General features: G+C 44.4%; 2 protein-coding genes across 2 annotated transcripts; one reads left to right on the forward strand and one right to left on the reverse strand.

Annotated features, from left to right (window-relative positions):
• Positions 1–925: 925 nt before the first annotated feature.
• On the forward strand, positions 926–2711 carry LOC142915913 (uncharacterized). The gene has a single exon (XM_076061539.1). The coding sequence runs from the start codon at positions 951–953 to the stop codon at positions 2001–2003; it is 1053 nt and encodes a 350-aa protein (XP_075917654.1). The 5' UTR covers positions 926–950; the 3' UTR covers positions 2004–2711.
• A 17301-nt stretch (positions 2712–20012) lies between these two features.
• On the reverse strand, positions 20013–22661 carry LOC142915914 (uncharacterized). Its single transcript, XM_076061540.1, has one exon. The coding sequence runs from the start codon at positions 22637–22639 to the stop codon at positions 21248–21250; it is 1392 nt and encodes a 463-aa protein (XP_075917655.1). The 5' UTR covers positions 22640–22661; the 3' UTR covers positions 20013–21247.
• Between the last annotated feature and the right edge of the window lie 1092 nt (positions 22662–23753).

The raw sequence follows: 23753 nt of genomic DNA on the forward strand, positions 1-23753 counted from the left end.
ATCGCAACACAAGTGGTCTTTAATGTAATTGTATTATCTGTTATTGTTATTTTCTATCTACGTAACTTTACCAAAAGAAACAAGAATACGTGTGTCAATGTCTATCGGTCAAAGACGCTAAACGGAGTGACACACAAACCCACGACTTCCTGTATACCAGGTGAGGTAGTTAACATCTCACCACGGAGAGAGACACGCAAACTCCAGTTAGCCTCAGCTATGTTCGTTGATCCTCAATTAACTACTTGGTGGAGTGAGGAAGCATTCATGCCAAGCAGATGAAGGTGGCCAGGCGTGATTCTAGACACGCCACCGCCTGTTTACCCAGTGACAGTGTACAGTTTGTGTTTGCAGTAACGTCTATTAACTCTGTTGAACACGGAGGTTATATCATAACAATAGTTTACTTTTGTTTTCCTCTGGAACTCTTTATAAGAATGGAAACAGGAAGTTAACACAGCACCCACATGCAGCTGAAGTCGGAACTGTTCATCCCAGCATTCAAGGACATCTGAGCCTGGATTCACACCTCTAAGTTGCGATTGAACGTTAATTTATGAATTTCTGCATTACAGAAATAGTATTGTTTTCAACACCCTCTGCTATGTCAGCTGAATTTAGCTCTCATAAATATTCCTTTTGTAGCCAGACAGCTGAAATTGTGTGCTCGGAGTTTTGGGTGAACATTCATTTTGAAGATACGAGGACTTCAAGGCATGTTTATAACCATTTGCCCTTTCATTGTGTGCCATAACAGCCCTGTGATGAATTTGGGAAACGTTTTACTACATCATGAATATATGAACAAGTATAGTATAGACGTGGAAGTCACATGTGACTATATATGCATTCCTCTGTGCCTCGATACTGACGTGTAGATGGTGTGGATATTATTTTTTTCTGTCTGCAGCTGACGCTTCCTCTGACGCTTCCTCCGCAGAATTGGTCTGATGGAGCAAATGCACTCAGCGCAGCTCGGTATGACAAGTGAACAATGCGACCAGCATGCATACAGCACGGATCGGACTGGAAATTTGACACGGCACCAGAGAACTCGCACAGGAGAGAAACCCTTCAAGTGCACTGTGTGTGGCAAGGCATTTTCAGATTCATCGACTCTTAAAAAACACCAGAGAACACACACGGGAGAGAAACCCTTCAAGTGCAGTATGTGTGTGAAGACATTTTCAGATTCATTTGCTCTTAAAACACACCAGAGAACACACACGGGAGAGAAACCCTTCATGTGCAGTGTGTGTGGGAAGGCATTTCCAGATTCATCTAATATTAAAAAACACCAGAGAACACACACGGGAGAGAAACCCTTCAAGTGCAGTGTGTGTGGGACGGCATTTTCATGGTCATCTGCTCTTAAAGCACACCAGAGAACACACACGGGAGAGAAACCCTTCAAGTGCACTGTGTGTGGGAAGAAATTTTCAGATTTATCTACTCTTAAAACACACCAGAGAACACACACGGGAGAGAAACCCTTCAAGTGCAGTGTGTGTGGGAAGGCATTTTCACGGTCATCTGCTCTTAAAACACACCAGAGAACACACACGGGAGAGAAATCCTTCTTGTGCAGTGTGTGTGGGAAGACATTTTCTGATTCATCTGCTCTTAAAAAACACCAGAGAACACACACGGGAGAGAAACCCTTCAGGTGCAGTGTATGTGGGAAGGCATTTTCAGATTCATTTGCTCTTAAAACACACCAGAGAATACACACGGGAGAGAAACCCTTCAAGTGCAGTGTGTGTGTGAAGGCATTTTCACAGTCATCTGCTCTTAAAACACACCAGAGAACACACACGGGAGAGAAACCCTTCAAGTGCAGTGTGTGTGGGAAGGCATTTTCACAGTCATCTGCTCTTAAAACACACCAGAGTACACACGGGAGAGAAACCCTTCAAGTGCAGTGTGTGCGGGAAGGCATTTGCACATTCATCAAATCTTCAACTACACCAGAGAACACAGAAGCATCAGAAGATCCACAATGAGTAGAGTCTGAAATCAGCTTGTGAAAGTCAAAGTGCCGCAATGAGCCCATCCCTCATGAAACACGAACCAGAAGAAAATTCCAGCTTGGACAGTTTTAAAGGTATCCAGGTGAAATATGAAGAAGTGAAGGTGAAGAGGGAAGAAGTGATGGTGAAGAGCGAAGAAGTAAAGGTGAAATGTGGTGAAGTGATGGTGAAGAGCAAAGAGGTGAAGGTAAAATATGAAGATGAAGATTCAACTCCAAAATGGGACCTTCACATCGTGAAGCAGGAGAATTCTGACTGTGAGGCAGAGCGAGGCAACTCCCAGCAGTTTGTGGAAGTGGAGGTTTGGGTGGACAAAGTCAAGTGGAGACCCGGTAGATGTGTAAGCCAGAGATGATGTCGCTACAATAAATGCACCTTTGTCACAGGCCTTTAATGACAAGAACGTGAAGTTGAACACTTTGTGGGCCCGTGGGTTGGGTAGATCTCTAACCAGGAGCAAGAGCCAATAAGCTCCCAAGCATTCACTATGTTACAATAATTGCTTTTACATGGTGCTTGCTTAATCGCCTCAGCAACTCGGAGTTTTGTATCTCATCTCACGCTCGAGCATCCCCAAATAGCAGCTGCCCCTGTGTGGTACAAGGTGGTGTCCCTGCACCGGCCTGCATGTGGACAAGAGCCTGTCATCTTCTTTGGTTCTTTCGGTAAAGTCACGTAGAATGAGAATAAAATAATAAAATAAAACAATAAAATTCTCAAGACGTTTAGGCCACAACACAAGTGGCCTTCAGGTGAAGGAACAAACCTGTCGGGACGTCAGAGCTACAATGAACGCTGCTAAGATTCTACGTGACTTTACCGAAAGAACCAAAGAAGATGAATCCTTGCAGTCACGAAAGCTTTAAATCGAAAAAAAGAGCCTGTCAGTAGGGGGCGATGATTGTTGTGTCATCTCAGTTGTGTAGTTTGTAGGTAATGTTTAGAATTTGCTACATTTTCACTCAGACGCCAGCATGCAATGGCCTACTCGTTTTGAATGACACAATAGTATGTTTTACATACACTGTGAAGTAGACTGTGCCACTTTTTTTAAAAGCTTCTTGTTAATACGATGTAACGTGATGCAGTATATTTCACTGCAGTAATCCAATTTTGTTAATATGCCTGTCAATAATTTAAAATGTATACTTGTCTGGTTTTGTGCTTACTTGTAACATTTGATCTATAAGGGTCAAACATTGAATAAGTGATGTTAGGACAAAGTGTGTGTGTTTGAAAGTAACCTGTACAGAGAACTCAGGTGGGACCCGTTGTTCTTGTGATACAGGTCAAAGGGTATTTTTGTGTTTCACGAAGCATCTGGAGCAACTCATTGTCTTTGAAATAGGGAACACGCTCGGATCATTCATCAGTTACAAGGCATACCACTTGAAAGTTACACGTATAGGAGGAGGTACATTCTCTACAACACGAATTGTAGTTTTGTCTTACGTGTTGATGTAGATTTTGTCTAACTGGGACTAGAAATGCTCCTTGCTGATTGACGTCTGGATGTTCGTTACCTATCGGTTGAAGCAAACCCCACTGCTGTTGTTGAGACGCTGTGCACCAATAATGGTCCAACACATTGACGGCCTTCAGGCCAGGAAAGTCACAACATTTGCACACGAAGGACGCATTCACGCAAGTACCCCATGCTCCGTTTTGAAGTTTTAAAATGAAACATCTTTGAATTGTGTTGTGTTTTGAATTAGATTATTTTATTTCTTCATTAAAAGCTTGTATCAATTTACATCTGGAAGACTTCATTGAAAAGGACATTTCGTGTGAATTTTCTCTCGTCATTAAGTAGATGGCCTTGCCGGGGGTTCGGTTCGATGCGGACACAAACAGTGTACACACACACAGTATACACACACACAGTGTACACACACAGTGTGTACACACACAGTGTACACACACAGTGTAGACACTGTACACACGCAATGTACACACAGTGTACACACAGTGTACACACACAGTGTATACACAGTGTACACACACAGTGTACACACAGGGTACACACAGTGTATACACACACAGTGACACACATAGTGTGCACACATAGTGTACACACAGGGTACACACACAGTGACACAACAATCGCCATTCGCCACTAAGTGGCAGTGACGTCACCACGAAGCTTGTGCCAGGCACAGTGACACACACACAGTGACAGTGACACACAGTGTATACACATAGTGTACATACACACAGTGTACACACACAGTGTATACACATAGTGTACACACACAGTATACACACAGTGTACACACACAGTGTACACACACACAGTGTATACACAATAATGCCCACGTTGTTGTTGCTGAGCTCACACACCCAAGTGAGGGAGCAATGGAAAATGAATCTAAATCAACTTAAACGCCAACTCTGTGACGTCACCACTCTGCATTGCCTCATCGGCGTGAAACGCCAGGGTGAGGTGTACCTCGCTAGTGACGTCATGTCACCACGGTATTCACCCCTCCCCCGTCCACCGCGCTCTTGAGCGTGACGTCACCTCCGCTGGGTCACTGCCGATATCGTTCCAGTGGCAATCCTTATTTGGGCAAAGCTACGCCCAGTGACTGGTGGCTCATTAACATAATGTGACCGTTAAAGCCGTCGCAAGTTTATTGCGACAGGTTCAGCACCCACGCCCCCATCCCTCGGCATATGGGCCGGCTTCATTAACATAATTTATTCAGTTACAGAGCCGCCCTAGGGAGGGAAGTGACGTCATACTACTTCCTGCTTTCGCGAGGTAACAGGAAGCTGCCGTGTGTGCGCTTGCACTGAAATCCGAGGTGAGAAATTCTCATCGTTGTGGTGGTGGTCGTTGTGGTGGTGGTGGTTGTTGTTGTTGTTTACCAAGGTAGAGCCTCTCTCTCTCTCAGGGATGTCAGTTGAGTAGCAGCGAGCATGGGAATCGATGTCCAGGTTGGAACTTTACAACGCGGGGCCTAGCCACGCGGGGCCTTGCCTCCTGCCCTCGCCTGATTGCATTCACTTTAATTATCTCGCTTAAGTTTAATTTGTCTTCACCCAGCTCGCCACTTTGTAACTTTGTTTTATTGTAAATATTCACGCAGTTTGTATTTTCTTTTGTTAGCAGGCCAAGCCCGCTTGAGCTGCTATACCGCTCTTGTTATCAGAAGCGACCTGCCCACAACAACACAAGGCGAGGCTTTGTCAACGTGTGTGAATGTTTTGACTTAAAACTTTGGTGACTGCAGGAATTAATATTCTTGGTTCTTTCGGTAAAGTCACGTAGATAGAAAATAAAATAAAAATAACATATAATAATTTATCTTTTTTTAAATGAAGCAAAAAACCCCACAACGTTTCTATGGCAACATTAATGTTGAAGATGCGTGGGCTTACAGGAATATTTATGACATTTGCCCTCTCATTGCGTGCCATGACAGTGCTGTTTGCACAGTCACACATAGTCACTGTAAGATGTTTTTCTTGGTCGTGTTTTTGTTTTGTTGCTTGTTGTGGTTGCACCCAATTCAAGAGCCGAATGGCTCACGGGACTATAACCAAAATAAATCAAACTGAAAATCAAAAAACTGAAACCGCGTGATGAATTTGGGAAAGTTTTTCACTGCATCTCCAAATATATATAAAAGGCAAAGTTGTGATTGTGTGTGTTGTCTGTTCAAAATGTTTAGCGTACTTCCCGACATGCAACAAACTGGAAATTTGCCATGTGGGTACTTTCCAGACTGTACACCATACAAACATTATACAAATACACTTTTGTGTTGTTTTAGGGGTGCGGAGGGGAGCTCAATAATGTATAGATTTTTTGCACGGCAAGTGAGCTGTGACGTCAAATCTGTCACGTGACCCGCGCACGTGGAAGCGTCACGCATTGTAGTGTAGCGGTTAGCGTTGTCTGTGTGTCTGTGTGTGTCTGTGTGTGTCTGTGTGTGTGTGTCTGTGTGTGTGTATCTGTGTGTGTCTGTGTGTGTGTCTGTGTGTGTGTGGAAGCGTAACGCATTATCGTGTAGCGGTTAGCGCTACGCTGCGCTACGAACCCGGCGACCCGAGTTCGATTCTCGCTCACGGCCACCACCGGCGACAATTATTTCAACCGCTTCTGGGTCTCCCGTAGGTCGACTCAGCCTAAAACGAGTAACTGCTGTGGTATGAACATCGCCACTGGGGAGACAAAGGCGGCCGAACGTGGTGGATCCAAGTCCCGGTCGAAGCCGGGTAGTACAGCTAGTCATGAATACATGAATGAATATAGACGTGTAAGTCACGTGTGACTGTATATATTCATTCCTCCATGGCTCGATACTGACGTGTAGATGGTGTGGATATTCTTATTTTCTGTCTGCAGCTCACGCTGGTCTGATGGAGCAAATGCACTCAGCACAGCAAGCCGGGACGACAAGTCAACAATGCGACCAGCCTGCATACAGCACTGATTGCACTGGAAATTTGACACAGCACCAGGGAACTCGCACAGGAGAGAAACCCTTCAAGTGCACTGTGTGTGACAAGGCATTTTCAGATTCATCGACTCTTAAAAAACACCAGAGAACACACACGGGAGAGAAACCCTTCAAGTGCACTGTGTGTGGGAAGGCATTTTCAGATTCATCGACTCTTAAAAAACACCAGAGAACACACACGGGAGAGAAACCCTTCAAGTGCACTGTGTGTGGGAAGGCATTTTCACAGTCATCTGCTCTTAAAATTCACCAGAGAACACACACGGGAGAGAAACCCTTCAAGTGCAGTGTGTGTGGGAAGACATTTTCAGATTCATCTGCTTTTAAAACACACCAGAGAACACACACGGGAGAGAAACCTTTCAAGTGCAGTGTGTGTGGGAAGGCATTTTCAGATTCATCTACTCTTAAAAAACACCAGAGAACACACGGGAGAGAAACCCTTCAAGTGCAGTGTGTGTGGGAAGGCATTTTCAGATTCATTTGCTCTTAAAACACACCAGAGAACACACACGGGAGAGAAACCCTTCAAGTGCAGTGTGTGTGGGAAGGCATTTTCAGATTCATCTCACCTTCAAAGACACCAGAGAACACACACGGGAGAGAAACCCTTCAAGTGCAGTGTGTGTGGGAAGGCATTTTCAGATTCATTTGCTCTTAAACACACCAGAGAACACACACGGGAGAGAAACCCTTCAAGTGCAGTGTGTGTGGGAAGACATTTTCAGATTCATTTGCTCTTAAAACACACCAGAGAACACACACGGGAGAGAAACCCTTCAAGTGCAGTGTGTGTGGGAGGACATTTTCAGATTCATCTACTCTTAAAAAACACCAGAGAACACACACGGGAGAGAAACCTTTCAAGTGCAGTGTGTGTGGGAAGGCATTTTCAGATTCATCTACTCTTAAAAAACACCAGAGAACACACGGGAGAGAAACCCTTCAAGTGCAGTGTGTGTGGGAAGGCATTTTCAGATTCATTTGCTCTTAAAACACACCAGAGAACACACACGGGAGAGAAACCCTTCAAGTGCAGTGTGTGTGGGAAGGCATTTTCAGATTCATCTCACCTTCAAAGACACCAGAGAACACACACGGGAGAGAAACCCTTCAAGTGCAGTGTGTGTGGGAAGGCATTTTCAGATTCATTTGCTCTTAAACACACCAGAGAACACACACGGGAGAGAAACCCTTCAAGTGCAGTGTGTGTGGGAAGACATTTTCAGATTCATTTGCTCTTAAAACACACCAGAGAACACACACGGGAGAGAAACCCTTCAAGTGCAGTGTGTGTGGGAGGACATTTTCAGATTCATCTACTCTTAAAAAACACCAGAGAACACACACGGGAGAGAAACCCTTCAGGTGCAGTGTGTGTCCGAAGACATTTTCAGGTTCATTTGCTCTTAAAACACACCAGAGAACACACGGGAGAGAAACCCTTCAAATGCAGTGTGTGTGGGAAGACATTTTCAGATTCATCTACTCTTAAAACACACCAGAGAACACACACGGGAGAGAAACCCTTCAGGTGCAGTGTGTGTGGGAAGACATTTTCATGGTCATCTGCTCTTAAAACACACCAGAGAACACACACGGGAGAGAAACCCTTCTTGTGCAGTGTGTGTGGGAAGACATTTTCTGATTCATCTGCTCTTAAAAAACACCAGAGAACACACACGGGAGAGAAACCCTTCAGGTGCAGTGTGTGTGGGAAGACATTTTCAGATTCATCTACTCTTAAAAAACACCAGAGAACACACACGGGAGAGAAACCCTTCAAGTGCAGTGTGTATGGGAAGGCATTTCCAGATGCATCTAATAAAACACCAGAGAACACACGGGAGAGAAACCCTTCAAGTGCAGTGTTTGTGGGAAGACAGTTTCACGGTCATCTGCTCTTAAAAAACACCAGACAACACACACGGGAGAGAAACCCTTCAAGTGCACTGTGTGTGGGAAGGCATTTTCACAGTCATCTGCTCTTAAAATTCACCAGAGAACACACACGGGAGAGAAACCCTTCAAGTGCAGTGTGTGTGGGAAGACATTTTCAGATTCATCTGCTTTTAAAACACACCAGAGAACACACACGGGAGAGAAACCTTTCAAGTGCAGTGTGTGTGGGAAGGCATTTTCAGATTCATCTACTCTTAAAAAACACCAGAGAACACACGGGAGAGAAACCCTTCAAGTGCAGTGTGTGTGGGAAGGCATTTTCAGATTCATTTGCTCTTAAAACACACCAGAGAACACACACGGGAGAGAAACCCTTCAAGTGCAGTGTGTGTGGGAAGGCATTTTCAGATTCATCTCACCTTCAAAGACACCAGAGAACACACACGGGAGAGAAACCCTTCAAGTGCAGTGTGTGTGGGAAGGCATTTTCAGATTCATTTGCTCTTAAACACACCAGAGAACACACACGGGAGAGAAACCCTTCAAGTGCAGCGTGTGTGGGAAGACATTTTCAGATTCATTTGCTCTTAAAACACACCAGAGAACACACACGGGAGAGAAACCCTTCAAGTGCAGTGTGTATGGGAGGACATTTTCAGATTCATCTACTCTTAAAAAACACCAGAGAACACACACGGGAGAGAAACCCTTCAGGTGCAGTGTGTGTCCGAAGACATTTTCAGGTTCATTTGCTCTTAAAACACACCAGAGAACACACGGGAGAGAAACCCTTCAAATGCAGTGTGTGTGGGAAGACATTTTCAGATTCATCTACTCTTAAAACACACCAGAGAACACACACGGGAGAGAAACCCTTCAGGTGCAGTGTGTGTGGGAAGACATTTTCAGATTCATCTACTCTTAAAAAACACCAGAGAACACACACGGGAGAGAAACCCTTCAAGTGCAGTGTGTATGGGAAGGCATTTCCAGATTCATCTAATAAAACACCAGAGAACACACGGGAGAGAAACCCTTCAAGTGCAGTGTTTGTGGGAAGACAGTTTCACGGTCATCTGCTCTTAAAAAACACCAGAGAACACACACGGGAGAGAAACCCTTCAAGTGCAGTGTGTATGGGAAGGCATTTCCAGATTCATCTAATAAAACACCAGAGAACACACGGGAGAGAAACCCTTCAAGTGCAGTGTTTGTGGGAAGACAGTTTCACGGTCATCTGCTCTTAAAAAACACCAGACAACACACACGAGAGAGAAACCCTTCAAGTGCAGTGTGTGTGGGAAGACATTTTCACAGTCATCTGCTCTTAAAACACACCAGAAAACACACACGGGAGAGACACCCTTCAAGTGCAGTGTGTGTGGGAAGGCATTTTCACAGTCATCTGGTCTTAAATCACACCAGAGAACACACACGGGAGAGAAACCCTTCAAGTGCAGTGTTTGTAGGAAGGCATTTTCACATTCATCTGCTCTTAAAAAACACCAGAGTACACACGGGAGAGAAACCCTTCAAGTGCAGTGTGTGCGGGAAGGCATTTGCACATTCATCAAATCTTCAAGTACACCAGAGAACACACAGGAGAGAAACCCTTGAGGTACACTCTGTGTGGGATGATGTTTGCACAGTCATCACACCAGAGAACACGGAAGCATCAGAAGATCTGCAAGGAGTGGAATCTGAAATCAGCTTGTGAAAGTCAAAGTGCCACAATAAGCCCATCCCTCATGAAACAAGAACCGGACAAAAATCCCAGCTTGGACACTCTTAAAGGTATCGAGGTGAAATATGAAGAGGTGATGGTGAAGAGGGAAGAAGTGAAGGTGAAATGTGAAGATGAAGATTAAATTCCAAAATGGGACCTTCACATCAATGGAGGCAACGTGAAGCAGGAGGAGAATTCTGACTGTGAGGCATAGCGAGGCAACTCCCAGCAGTTTGTGGAAGTGGAGGTGTGGGTGGACTTCCTCCGAGACAATCCAAAGTCAAGTGGAGACCCGGTAGATGTGTAAGCCAGAGACGATGTCGCTACAATAGATGCACCTTTGTCACAGGCCTTTAATGACAAGAATGTGAAGTTGAACACTTTGTGGGCCTGTGGGTTGGGTAGATCTCTAACCAGGAGCAAGAGCCAATAAGCTCCCAAGCATTCACTATGTTATCATAATTGCTTTTACACGGTGCTTGCTTAATCGCCTCAGCAACTCGGAGTTTTGTGTCGTACCTCTTCTGAAACACTCGAAGAGCATCCCCAAGTAGCAGCTGCCCCTGTGTGGCACAAGGTGGTGGCCCTGCACCGGCCTGCATGTGGACAAGAGCCTGTCAGTAGGGGGCGATGATTGATGTGTCATCTCAGTTGTGTAGTTTGTAGGTAATGTTTAGAATTTGCTACAATTTCACTCAGATGCCAGCATGCAATGGCCTACTCGTTTTGAATGACACAATAGTATGTTTTACATGCACTGTGAAGAGGACTGCAACTTTTTTTTAAAAACTTCTTAATACGATGTAACGTGATGCAGTATATTTCACTGAAGTAATCCAATTTTGTTAATATGCCTGTCAATAATTTAGAATGTATACTTGTCTGATTTTGTGCATACTTGTAACATTTGATCTGTAAGGGTCAAACATTGAATAAGTGATGTTAGGACAAAGTGTGTGTGTGTGTTTGAAAGTAACCTGTACAGAGAACTCAGGTGAGACCTGTTGTTCTTGTGATACAGGTCAAATGGTGTTTTTGTGTTCCACGAAGCATCTGGAGCAACTCATTGTCTTTGAAATAGGTAGCACGCTCGGATCATTCATCAGTTACAAGGCATACCAATTAAAAGTTACACGTATAGGAGGAGGTACATTCTCTACAACACGAATTGTAGTTTTGTCTTACATGTTGACGTAGATTTTGTCTAACTGGGACTAGAAATGCACCTTGCTGATTCACGTCTGGATGTTCGTAACCATCGGTTGAAGCAAACCCCACTGCTGTTGTTGAGACGCTGTGCACCATTTAAGGGTCCAACACATTGACGGCCTTCAGGCCAGGAAAGTCACAACATTTGCACACTAAGGACGCATTCACGCAAGTGCCCCATGCTCCGTTTTGAAGTTTTAAAATGAAACATCTTTGAATTGTGTTGTGTTTTGAATTAGATGATTTTATTTCCTCATTAAAAGCTTGTATCAATTTACATCTGGAAGACTTCATTGAAAAGGACATTTCGTGTGAATTTTCTCTCATCGTTAAGTAGACGGCCTTGCCGGGGGTTCGGTTCGATGCGGACTTTCACCTGTTTGGGATTGCGGGATCGAGATAAGGCGACACGGAGCTGGCCGTGCGAGAAGACCGCCGTCTGCAGATCGATTCCAACGTAATCGAACGTCTGTCCCTGCGCCTCCGTCGTCCATGCAGGGGGTGCGTAGGTTTGCAGCGCCCCCTGCATGAAAACAACGGAAAGTGCAGCGCTCATCACAGATAGATAAAGTTGTGCGTTTATATTTAAAATGTTATTCTTGTATAAGGTGATGTTGAAATCGAAAAGTGTTTGGCCAGTTCATGATTTCAATCAGATTGATTCATTTATTATGCACCACATCCGAGCTTTTGTGGTCCTGTTGAGCTAAAGTTGTAAAAAGTCCGTGACTATAACTTCGCTCAATATTGTAAACGTGTTTCTATTATTTAGTTATTGTTTAATACAAACAACTTCAGATAATGGGTTTCAAGATGTACTTGAATGGCACGTTCGTTGTTCCGGTGTTTAATGGCTTGGACGTCATGGTAAATGGCTTCCATCGATGTGGAAGTCAACGGTGGATGATAATTTGACATTTCGGTGTTGATTTGGAGTAGATTGTTTAACTGTTACATACCAGGTGGTGAAATGCTTTGCCGAGTACCTGAACTGTTTGACCAAGTGAATTCATGAAGAGTTTCGATGCGAGTTTGAGCGTTAATATTCTTGCGGAACAACAAAGGTCGGATATTTTAAAGATTCCTGATCGTATGTTTCTTGCGACAATGTTCAAGGGGAACACGTGTGGAGGAGAGTTCCGGGTGAAGTCTCCCCTTACCTGGCAACCATGGTGGCTGTCCGCTGATCACTCTCGCTCCGTCACAGCTACGAGCTGTAGGGACGGGACGCTCCACCCTGGCGCTGTTTTAATTCACGGCATCAAGAGTGGAGAGCCTCATCCCTGCAGTTCCCTCCTGTTGTGCCGCAGCATTTACCGCGTAACGAGGCAACGTTTTCATGAGCAGTGCGTTCCACTACACACCCACACGAGCGAACCACGTGCAACAGTGTGCGTACATGCAGACACGAACAAACACGCGGGTGCACATACACACACGAGCGCTTACTTGCAGACACGGACGAGTGGAGATGCACGCACTAGTGTGGTCACCACCTGGCTAGCTACACTAGTCACGTGATAACTAGTATACTAAACTATACACTACACTATACACTACACTATACACTCCACTATACACTACACTACTATACACTACACCAGGGGTGTCCAAAGTTTTTTTAGTGAGGGCCAAATACAGAAAAATAAACAAAAGGCCGGGCCACACACTAGAGGTGACATTGACACATGAATACTGTGTGTATTTCTAACTCACCTATAATGTGAAGAACATTGCACTCAGTGGGAGCAGTGATGCTGTCCTTTGGATTGAAGGATGGCTGACATGTCAGGAGAAAGTTTGGTGGTTGAGACACGAAGGACTTCACAGAGATGGCTATCAGTCATTCTGGTTCTCAGTCTGCTTTTGTTCTGATTTAACATACATATGTATGTTGAGCCGAACAGGCTCATCATTTTGATTTAAAGCTTTCGTGACTGCAGTAATTCATATTCTTAGTTTTTTCGGTAAAGTCACGTTGTTTCTCTTCAACGTGACTTTACCGAAAAAAACTAAGCATATAGGCTCATCATTCTTTCTGTGTGGCATCTCATCAGAGGAAACTTGGCATTATCCAAACTCTGATAGAAGTCAGGGAGGGAGAGAAGCTGATGTTGACTCTTCAGAGAATCATCACATTGCATTTCAATCAGTTCTAACTGCAGACTCTCTTCCACTTCTTCTGCATCCACCAGGAAGGGGGTCGAGAACAGCTTGATTTGTTTTTCAATGACAGAAAAATCTTGGAAACGCTGGTTGAATTCTGTCACGAGAGATACAATCACAGACATTTCTCCTTTTTATCAGAAAGGTCGTCCTTTGGAAAAGCAGACTTGATTTCAGACAGCGCAGGGAAGTGTGCAGCATTAAAGCTTCGTAGTTGTGTCTCAAACAGGCGGAGCTTCACACAGAAGGCTTTCATGTGCGCATACAGGTGTGGCACCAGCTGTTCTTTGCCTTGTAAGTTCTTGTTCAGTGTATTCAAATGATGAGTAAGATCAACTAAAAATGCCAGGTCTGCCAGCCACAGAGGGTCACTCAGTTCATGAAGAGTTCGGCCCTTCTCTTTCAAAAACTGGTCGATTTCTGATCTCAGCGAATGAAACCGCTGCAGCACAGAGCCGTGGCTGAGCCAGCGCACATCAGAGTGGTAGAGTACATCCCCGTATTCAGCATCCACATCAGATAGGAAAGCTTGAAATTCTCTGTGGTACAGTCCTCTAGCTCGAATTATGTTGACATTTTTTACAACGGTGTTCATCACATCGCCCAGCTGGACAGTCTTGGCACACAGTGCTTCTTAGTGGATTATACAGTGCATCCTAAAAGCCTCACCTAGGCTCTCTTTTACCTTGGCGCACACCATCGATGCCATTCCTTTGCGCTCGCCCGTCATGGCCGGAGCTCCATCCGTTGTTACTCCACAGAGCTTGTCCCATTTAAGCCCCATCTTTTCAACTGCCTCTGACACAGCTTCAAAAATATCTCTACCCGTCGTGCCTTTTATGCTCATCATATCAAGCAGTTCCTCCGGACAGCAAAAATTATCATCTACTCCCCGCAAAAAAATTAACAGCTGCGCGGTGTCTGTGGCATGTGCTCTCATCGCATGCTATCGAGTAAAAATCAAAAGCACAAGCTTTGTCTCTCAGCTGAAGTTTCAAGTTAGCTGACAAGTCCTCGATTCTCTGCATCACTGTATTTCTGCATAAGCTCACGCTGTTGAAATCCTGCACTTTTTCCGGGCACATTATTTCTGTGACTTTGATGAGGCACTGCTTTATGAAATCACCAGGGGGGGGGGGGGAGGGGCTTGATCATATATTCGATTAATACAAATAGGGTGTACATTTAGATGCATGTCTGGATTAGAGATTAAATATAATTAAGTCTGGCGATTATGTTTAATGCAATGGGCAGTTGGAATAAACATGTTGGTGCTGGTGGATGAATGAGTGATGGACACACGCATGAGTGGGCAAACAAGCGAGTGAGTGGGCTTGAAGGCAACTGGCAGGGAAGTGATTGGATTGGTCCAGTGAGTGGTCAAATATGTAATAATTGAGAGGATCAGTGATTCAAATTGTTGCTAAATCCGAGCGTTGTTCCAACCTCCCCAGACCATCCAACTTCAAACAGAATCTACTCCTTTGTAACATGGACGGACAAATCAAGTGGGCTGAGATCTTGGATGACTATGAGGGTAAGTTCCCTGATACCTGCATCACGTGGCTTATATGCAGAGGAGGGTCCTTGATCAATTAATTTTAGTAGACATGGCTTGGTGGTGATGGGAAGACGTAATGATCGAGTGTGGCAGAGACGATGGGTTTAGATCTGAGTTTCAGCCATCCTTGTTTAAACAGATGTCTCAAGCTTATGCATTTAATAGTCTCAGCATGCCCACAAAAAAAATGACTTGTAAAGTTTTACTGCTACGTGATGAATATTTCTCAATAGCAGGTCCTGTTGTGTGCTAAGAGGTAATTACAGGGATCTTAAAATTAGTTCTGTGAAACTCCATGTCCTTCGTTCTCTAATTCATTACTCGTCCTTTGAATGAATTTTCTGTTCTTCGTAGGCCGGGAGTCGTCTTGCCAGTCGACCTCATGGGGGGACATTATGGATGTGGACCCTTTCCCAGGTCAAGGTTACAAGCATCGCTCCCCAAAGGTGTGTATGGGATCTGTGGGGTCAAACACAACATTCTCTCCAAAACTAGCACACTGTGTCATCACACCATCACACCAAAATATCACTAAACCATCTCTCCACATCACCTTTCTCATCACACCACACCACCATCATTTAAATACTCCATCATAGAGCCTCATCATGTCTCTATACCATCACAAGACACCATCTCTCTAGAACATTCCACTACTTCACTTCTTCATAAAACAACACCATCTCCCAACACCATCACCCAATCTCTCGACCATCCCACTCATGCAAGCACTTGAAGTGGTCATTTATTAACAATGAAGACAGAATGATATAAATCAGTCACATTAATTATTTATGTTAGTTGATTGGAAGTTGCCATTCCAGTTGCCCATTATGGGCACTGCAGTGAAATTTGTCATCATTATGGGCTTCCTGATCGTTAAAGTGGAACATGTGGAAACTATTGCCAGTGATGATTGTTGCCAACATATATCAAATCTTCACAGTCGATCACAGCCTTAAGTGCATGTATGGGGTTTGTGAGGATATTTGAGGATGTAACATGGATTTTGATTCTGTAGGGGTTTGGGATATTTAGACGTTATGGCTACACGTACAATGTGATCAAAGTATTGATGGATAAGGCCTTATGTTAACATCAGGTGATTGTGTATATTCATGTGTGTGCTAACCAAGTTTGAATGAGTGAACGTGGATGTCTGCATCTGTACACAGATGTGTGAGTATGTATTTGCATGTGCATGTCTGAATATTCCTGTGGTTATCTTTGCTTGAACAGAAGATAATTGGGGAGTTGAAAGACTTCCGCAGGGTGAAGCATCTCCAGGAGGAGAAGGACCTTGCAACGGAGAAACGCCTCATGGTAGAGGAGCGCCTATTTGAGGTGCAGTGGCTTGCCAGGGTGAACTGCCGCAAAGAGGAGAAGTGCTTCCGAGACTATCTCCTCAAGAGGCGCCTCGTTAAAGGGAAGTGCTTCACGGATGCGAAGCGTCTTTGCGAAATGAAGTGTCTTGAAGAGAACCGTCTGGAGGAGGATGAGGAGGAGGAGAAGAAGTGTCTCACCAACATGAAGAGCGTCAAGGAGGAGAAGCGCCTCTTGGAGGAGAAGCACCTTGAGGAGGAACAGTGCCACGTCAGGACTGCTACCACCACCGCCGCCTTTCCGCACACCGTGCACCCGAAGGGTTTCACTCCCTTGTGTGTTCTATGGTGGGTCTGAAGAACTGATGGCCAAGCAAATGTCTTCCCACACACAGTGCACTTGAAGGGTTTCTCTCCTGTGTGAGTTCTCTGGTGCTGTGTCAAATTTCCAGTCCGATCCGTGCTGTATGCACGCTGGTCGCATTGTTGACTTGTCGTACCGAGCTGCGCTGACTGCCTTTCCTCCATCAGACCAGCGCCAGCTGCAGATAGAAAAAAATAATATCCACACCATCTACACGACAGTATCGAGGCACAGAGGAATGCATATATAGTCACATGTGACTTACACGTCTATATTAATATATTTATGATGTAGTAAAAACGTTTCCCAAATTCATCACAGGGCTGTGATGGCACACAATGAGAGGGCAAATGGTTATAAACATGCCTGGAAGTCCTCGTATCTTCAAAATGAATGTTCACCCAAAACTCCGAGTACACAATTTCGGCTGTCTGGCTACAAACGGAATATTTATGAGAGCTAAATTCAGCTGACATAGCAAAGGATTTTGAAAACAATACTATTTGTGTTAGGCAGAAATGCATAAATTAATGTTCAATCGCAACTTAGAGGTGTGAATCCAGGCTCAGATGTCCTTAAATGCTGGGATGAACAGTTCCGACTTCAGCTGCATGTGTGTGCTGTGTTAACTTCCTGTTTCCATTCTTAAAAAGAGTTCCAGAGGAAAACAAAAGTAAACTATTGTTATGATATAACCTCCGTGTTCAACAGATTTAATAGACGTTACTGCAAACACAAACTGTACACTGTCACTGGGTAAACAGGCGGTGGTGTGTCTAGAATCACGCCTGGCCACCTTCATCTGCTTGGCATGAATGCTTCCTCACTGCACCAAGTAATTGAGGATCAACGAACATAGCCGAGGCTAACTGGAGTTTGCGTGTCTCTCTCCGTCGTGAGATGTTAACTACCTCACCTGGTATACAGGAAGTCGTGGGTTCGATCCCGACGCTGACGCCTGCTGTATATTTGGAGTTTGCGCGTCACTCCGTTTAGCGTCTTTGACCGATAGACATTGACACACGTATTCTTGGTTCTTTCTGTAAAGTTACGTGGACAGAAAATAAGATTAACAGATAATACAATTACATTAAATAAAGACCACTTGTGTTGCGATCAAAACGACGTGGGTTTTTTGCTTTATTTACAATTATTAGTTATTTTTACAATGTTATTTTCATTAAATTTTCTATCTACGTGACTTTACCGAATAAACCAAGAATATTAATTCCTGCAGTCACCAAAGTTTTAAGTCAAAACATTCACACACGTTGACAAAGCCTCACCTTGTGTAGTTGTGGGCAGGTCGCTTCTGATAACAAGAGCGGTATAGCAGCTCAAGCGGGCTTGGCCTGCTAACAAAAGAACGAAAATAAAAACTGCGTGAATATTGACAATAAAACAAAGTTACAAAGTGGCGAGCCGGGTGAAGACAAATTAAACTTAAGCGAGATAATTAAAGTAAACGCAATCAGGCGAGGGCAGGAGGCAAGGCCCCGCGTGGCTAGGCCCCGCGTTGTAAAGTTCCAACCTGGACATCGATTCCCATGCTCGCTGCTACTCGACTGACATCCCTACGAGAGAGAGGCTCTACCTTGGTAAACAACAACCACAACCACAACAACCACAATCGCAAAGAGACTTTCTCACCTCGGATTTCAGTGCAAGCGCGCACACGGCAGCTTCCTGTTACCTCGCGACAGCAGGAAGTAGTATGACGTCACTTCCCTCCCACGAGCGGCTCTCCAACTGAATAAAGTATGTTAATGAGGCCGGCCCACACGTCGAGGGATGGGGGCGTCGGCGCTGAACCCGTCGCAACTCGCGACGGCTTTAACGAATACATTATGCTAATGAGCCGCCAGTCACTGGGCGTAGCTTTGCCCAAATAAGGATTGCCACTGGAACGATATCGGCAGTGACCCAAGTGGAGGTGACGTCACGCTCAAGGGCGCGGTGGACAGGGGAGGGGTGAATACTTTGGTGACATGACGTCCCTAGCGAGGTACACCTCCCACTGGCGATTCACGCCGATGAGGTAATGGAGAGTGGTGACGTCACAGAGTTGGAGTTTAAGTTGATTTAGATTCATTTTCTATTGCTCCCTCCCTTGGGTGTGTGAGCTCAGCAACAACGTGGACATTATAGGAATAGGTTTTACCCCTTTAACTGGCACAAAAACTGACACCTTTATTCAAGGCATCATGTTTGCAATGACCACAACACAAGCAGTCAAAACGCAAACAATAAAGACAACCCTGATAATATGCACTGTCCTTGAATTTGATTGGTCCACACCCGAGACAGTGCATATTATTATCAGAGTTGTCTTTCTTGTTTGCGTTTTGACTGCTTGTGTTGTGGTCATTGCAAACATGATGCCTTGAATAAAGGTGTCAGTTTTTGTGCCAGTTAAAAGGGTAAAACCTATTCCTATATCTTGTTTCTGGCAATGGAGGTCTCATAACGTGGACATTGTGTATACACCGTGTGTGTGTACACTGTGTATGTGTACACCATGTGTCACTGTGTGTGTCACTGTGTCACTGTGTGTCGCTGTCACTGAGTACCTGGTGTGGTGTAAACATCGCCACTAGGGAGACAAAGGCGGTCGGGCGTGGTGCTGGCCACCCACCCCCTCGTGTACCGTTCCGGCCTTCATAGGTGCTCGCTAACAGCACTTGCCCCTACAGTCTGTTAAGGCTATACGGGGGATCTTTGTCTTTGTGTGTCACTGTGCCTGGCACAAGCGTCGTGGTGACGTCACCGCCACTTAGTGGCGAATGGCGGTTGTTGTTGTGTCACTGTGTGTGTACACTGTGTGTGTGCACATTGTGTGTGTACACTATGTGTATACATTGTGTGTGTACACTGTATAAACTGTGTGTACACTGTGTCTGTGTACACTGTGTGTACAATGTGTACATTGTGTGTACACTGTGTATACTGTGTGTGCACTGTGTATACTGTGTGTACAGTGTGTGTACACTCTGTGTGCACACACAGAGTGTACACTGTGTGTGCACTGTGTGTACATTGTGTGTACACTGTGTGTGTGCACACTGTGTGTTTGTACACTGTGTATACACTGTATGTGTGTACACTGTGTGTGTGCACACTGTGTGTACACTGTGTGTACAGTTTGTGTCCGAACCCCCGGCAAGGCCATCTACTTAATGACGAGAGAAAATTCACACGAAATGTCCTTTTCAATGAAGTCTTCCAGATGTAAATTGATACAAGCTTTTAATGAGGAAATAAAATCATCTAATTCAAAACACAACACAATTCAAAGATGTTTCATTTTAAAACTTCAAAACGGAGCACGGGGTACTTGCGTGAATGCGTCCTTCGTGTGCAAATGTTGTGACTTTCCTGGCCTGAAGGCCGTCAATGTGTTGGACCCTTATTGGTGCACAGCGTCTCAACAACAGCAGTGGGGTTTGCTTCAACCGATAGGTACGAACATCCAGACGTCAATCAGCAAGACACATTTCTAGTCCTAGTTAGACAAAATCTACGTCAACACATAAAACTACAATTCGTGTTGTAGAGAATGTACCTTCTCCTATACGTGTAACTTTTAAGTGGTATGCCTTGTAACTGATGAATGATCCGAGGGTGCTACCTATTTAAAAGACAATGCGTTGCTCCAGATGATTCGTGGAACACACAAACACCATTTGACCTGTATCACAAGAACAACGGGTCCCACCTGAGTTCTCTGTACAAGTTACTTCCAAACAGACACACACACTTTGTCCTAACATCACTTATTCAATGTTTGACCCTTACAGATCAAATGTTACATGTATGCACAAAATCAAACAAGTATTCATTCTAAATTATTAACAGGCATATTAACAAAATTGGATTACTGCAGTGAAATATACTGCATCACGTTACATCGTATTAACAAGAAGCTTTAAAAAAAATGCACAGTCTGCTTCACAGTGTATGTAAAACATACTATTGTGTCATTCAAAACGAGTTTGGCCATTGCATGCTGGCGTCTGAGAGAAAATGCAGCAAATTCTAAACATTACCTACAAACTACACAACTGAGATGACACATCAATCATCGCCCCCTACTGACAGGCTCTTGTCCACATGCAGGCCGGTGCAGGGCCACCACCTTGTACCACACAGGGGCAGCTGCTACTTGGGGATGCTCTTTGAGTGTTTCAGACGAGGTACGACACAAAACTCCGAGTTGCTGAGGCGATTAAGCAAGCACCATGTAAAAGCAATTATTATGACAACATAGTGAATGCTTGTGAGCTTATTGGCTCTTGCTCCTGGTTAGAGATCTACCCAACCCACGGGCCCACAAAGTGTTCAACTTCACGTTCTTGTCATTAAAGGCCTGTGACAAAGGTGCATCTATTGTAGCGACATCGTCTCTGGCTTACACATCTACCGGGTCTCCACTTGACTTTGTATTGTATAGGAGCAAGTCCACCCACACCTCCACTTCCACAAACTGCTGGGAGTTGCCTCACTCTGACTCACAGTCAGAGTTCTTCTCCTGCTTCACGATGTGAAGGTCCCATTTTGAAGTTGAATCTTCATCTTCACATTTTACCTTCACTTCTTCGCTCATCACTTCTTCACATTTCACCTTCACCTCTTCATATTTCACCTTTATACCTTTAAAAGTGTCCAAGATGGGATTTTCGTCCGGTTCGTGTTTCATGAGGGATGGGCTCATTGCGGCACTTTGACTTTCACAAGCTGATTTCAGACTCCACTCCTTGTGGATCTTCTGATGCTTCTGTGTTCTCTGGTGTCTTCGAAGAGTTGATGAATCTGCAAACGGCTTTCTGCACAGAGTACACTTGAAGGGTTTCTCTCCTGTGTGTGTTCTCTGGTGTTTTACAAGAGTAGATGACTGTCCAAATCTATTCACGCACACACTGCACTTGAAGGGTTTCTCTCCCGTGTGTGTTCTCTGGTGTACTTCAAGATATGATGAACGTGCAAACGCCTTCCCGCACAGAGCACACTTCAAGGGCTTCTCTCCTGTGTGTGTTCTCTGGTGTTTTACAAGATTACATGAATCTGAAAATGTCTTCGCACACACACTGCACTTGAAGGGTATCTCTCTTGTGTGTGTTCTCTGGTGTTTTTTAAGAGCAGATGACCGTGAAAATGCCTTCCCACAAACACTGCACTTGAAGGGTTTCTCTCCCGTGTGTGTTCTCTGGTGTATTACGAGAAGATATGAATGTGTAAACACCATCCCGCACATCGTGCACCTGAAGGGTTTCTCTCCCGTGTGTGTTCTCTGGTGTTTTACAAGATTATATGAATCTGAAAATGTCTTCCCACACACACTGCACTTGAAGGGTTTCTCTCCCGTGTGTGTTATCTGGTGTACTTTAAGATGTGGTGACTGTGCAAACGCGATCCCACACAGAGTGCACTTGAAGGGTTTCTCTCCCGTGTGTGTTCTCTGGTGTGTTACAAGATTATATGAATCTGAAAACGCCTTTCCGCACAGAGTACACTTGAAGGGTTTCTCTCCTGTGTGTGTTTTCTGGTGTTTTTTAAGAGCAGATGACCGTGAAAATGCCTTCCCACAAACACTGCACTTGAAGGGTTTCTCTCCCGTGTGTGTTCTCTGGTGTATTACAAGATAACATGAATCTGAAAATGCCTTGCCGCACAGAGTACACTTGAAGGGTTTCTCTCCTGTGTGTATTCTCTGGTGTTTTTTAAGAGTAGATGACCATAAAAATGCCTTCCCACACACAGTACATTTGAAGGGTTTCTCTCCTGTGTGACTTCTCTGGTGCCGTGTCAAATTTCCAGTCCGGTCCGTGCTGTATGCACGCTGGTCGCATTGTTGACTTGTCGTACCGAGCTGCGCTGACTGCCTTTGCTCCATCAGACCAATTCTGCAGAGGAAGCGTCAGCTGCAGACATAAAAAAAGAATATCCACACCATCTACACGTCAGGCACAGAGGAATGCACACGTGACTTACACGTCTATACTTATTAATATATTCATGATGTAGTGAAAAAGTTTCCCAAATTCATCAGATTTGATGAACGTGCAAATGCCTTCCCACACAGAGTGCACCTGAAGGGTTTCTCTCCACGGGCTGCTATGGCACACAATGAGAGGGAAAATGTCATTAATATGCCTGGAAGCCTTCATATCATCAAGATGAATGTTAACTCAAAACTCTAAGCACACAATTTCGGCTGTCTGACTACAAAAGGAATATTTATGAAAGCTAAATTCAGCTGACATAGCAAAGGGTGTTGAAAACAATACTATTTGTGTTATGCAGAAATGCAGAAATTAATGTTCAATCGCAACTTAGAGGTGTGAATCCAGGCTCAGATGTCCTTGAATGCTGGGATGAACAGATCCGACTTCAGCTGAATGTGTGTGCTGTGTTCACCTCCAGTTTCCATTCTTACAAAGAGTTCCAGAGGAAAACAAAAATAAACTATTTTTTTGATATAACTTCCGTGTTCAATAGAGTTAATAGACTTTACTTCAAACACAAACTTGACACTGTCACACACTGGCAGTGGCGTGTCTAGAATCATGCTGGCCACCTTCATCTGCTCGGCATCAATGCTTTCTCACTCCACCAAGTAATTAATCGAGGATCAGTGAACATATCCGAGGCTAACTGGAGTTTGCGTGTCTCTCTCCGTGGTGAGATGTTAACTACCTCACCTGGTATACAGGAAGTCATGGGTTCGATCCCGACCCTGACGCCTGCTGTATATTTGGAGTTTGCGCATCTCTCCGCTGAGCGTCTTTGACCGATAGACATTGACACATGTATTCTTGTTTCTTTCGGTAAAGTTATGTAGATAGAAAAAAACAATAACAGATCATACAATTACATTAAATAAAGACCACTTGTGTTGCGATCAAAACGTGAGTTTTTTTGCTTTATTTACAATTTATTTTTATTACATTTTCTATCTACGTGACTTTACCGAAAGAACCAAGAATATTAATACCTACAGTCACCAA

The sequence above is a fragment of the Petromyzon marinus genome, unplaced genomic scaffold, assembly GCF_048934315.1.
Source record: "Petromyzon marinus isolate PM22_M1 ecotype Great Lakes invasive population unplaced genomic scaffold, UKy_Petmar_22M1.pri1.0 PM_G_Scaffold_37, whole genome shotgun sequence".
Classification (NCBI taxonomy): Eukaryota; Metazoa; Chordata; class Hyperoartia; order Petromyzontiformes; family Petromyzontidae; genus Petromyzon; species Petromyzon marinus.

Coding starts and splice junctions, on each gene's coding strand:
- LOC142915914 (XM_076061540.1), bottom strand. CDS start 22,639: ATGGAGCAAAGGCAGTCAGCGCAGCTCGGTACGACAAGTCAACAATGC.
- LOC142915913 (XM_076061539.1), top strand. CDS start 951: ATGGAGCAAATGCACTCAGCGCAGCTCGGTATGACAAGTGAACAATGC.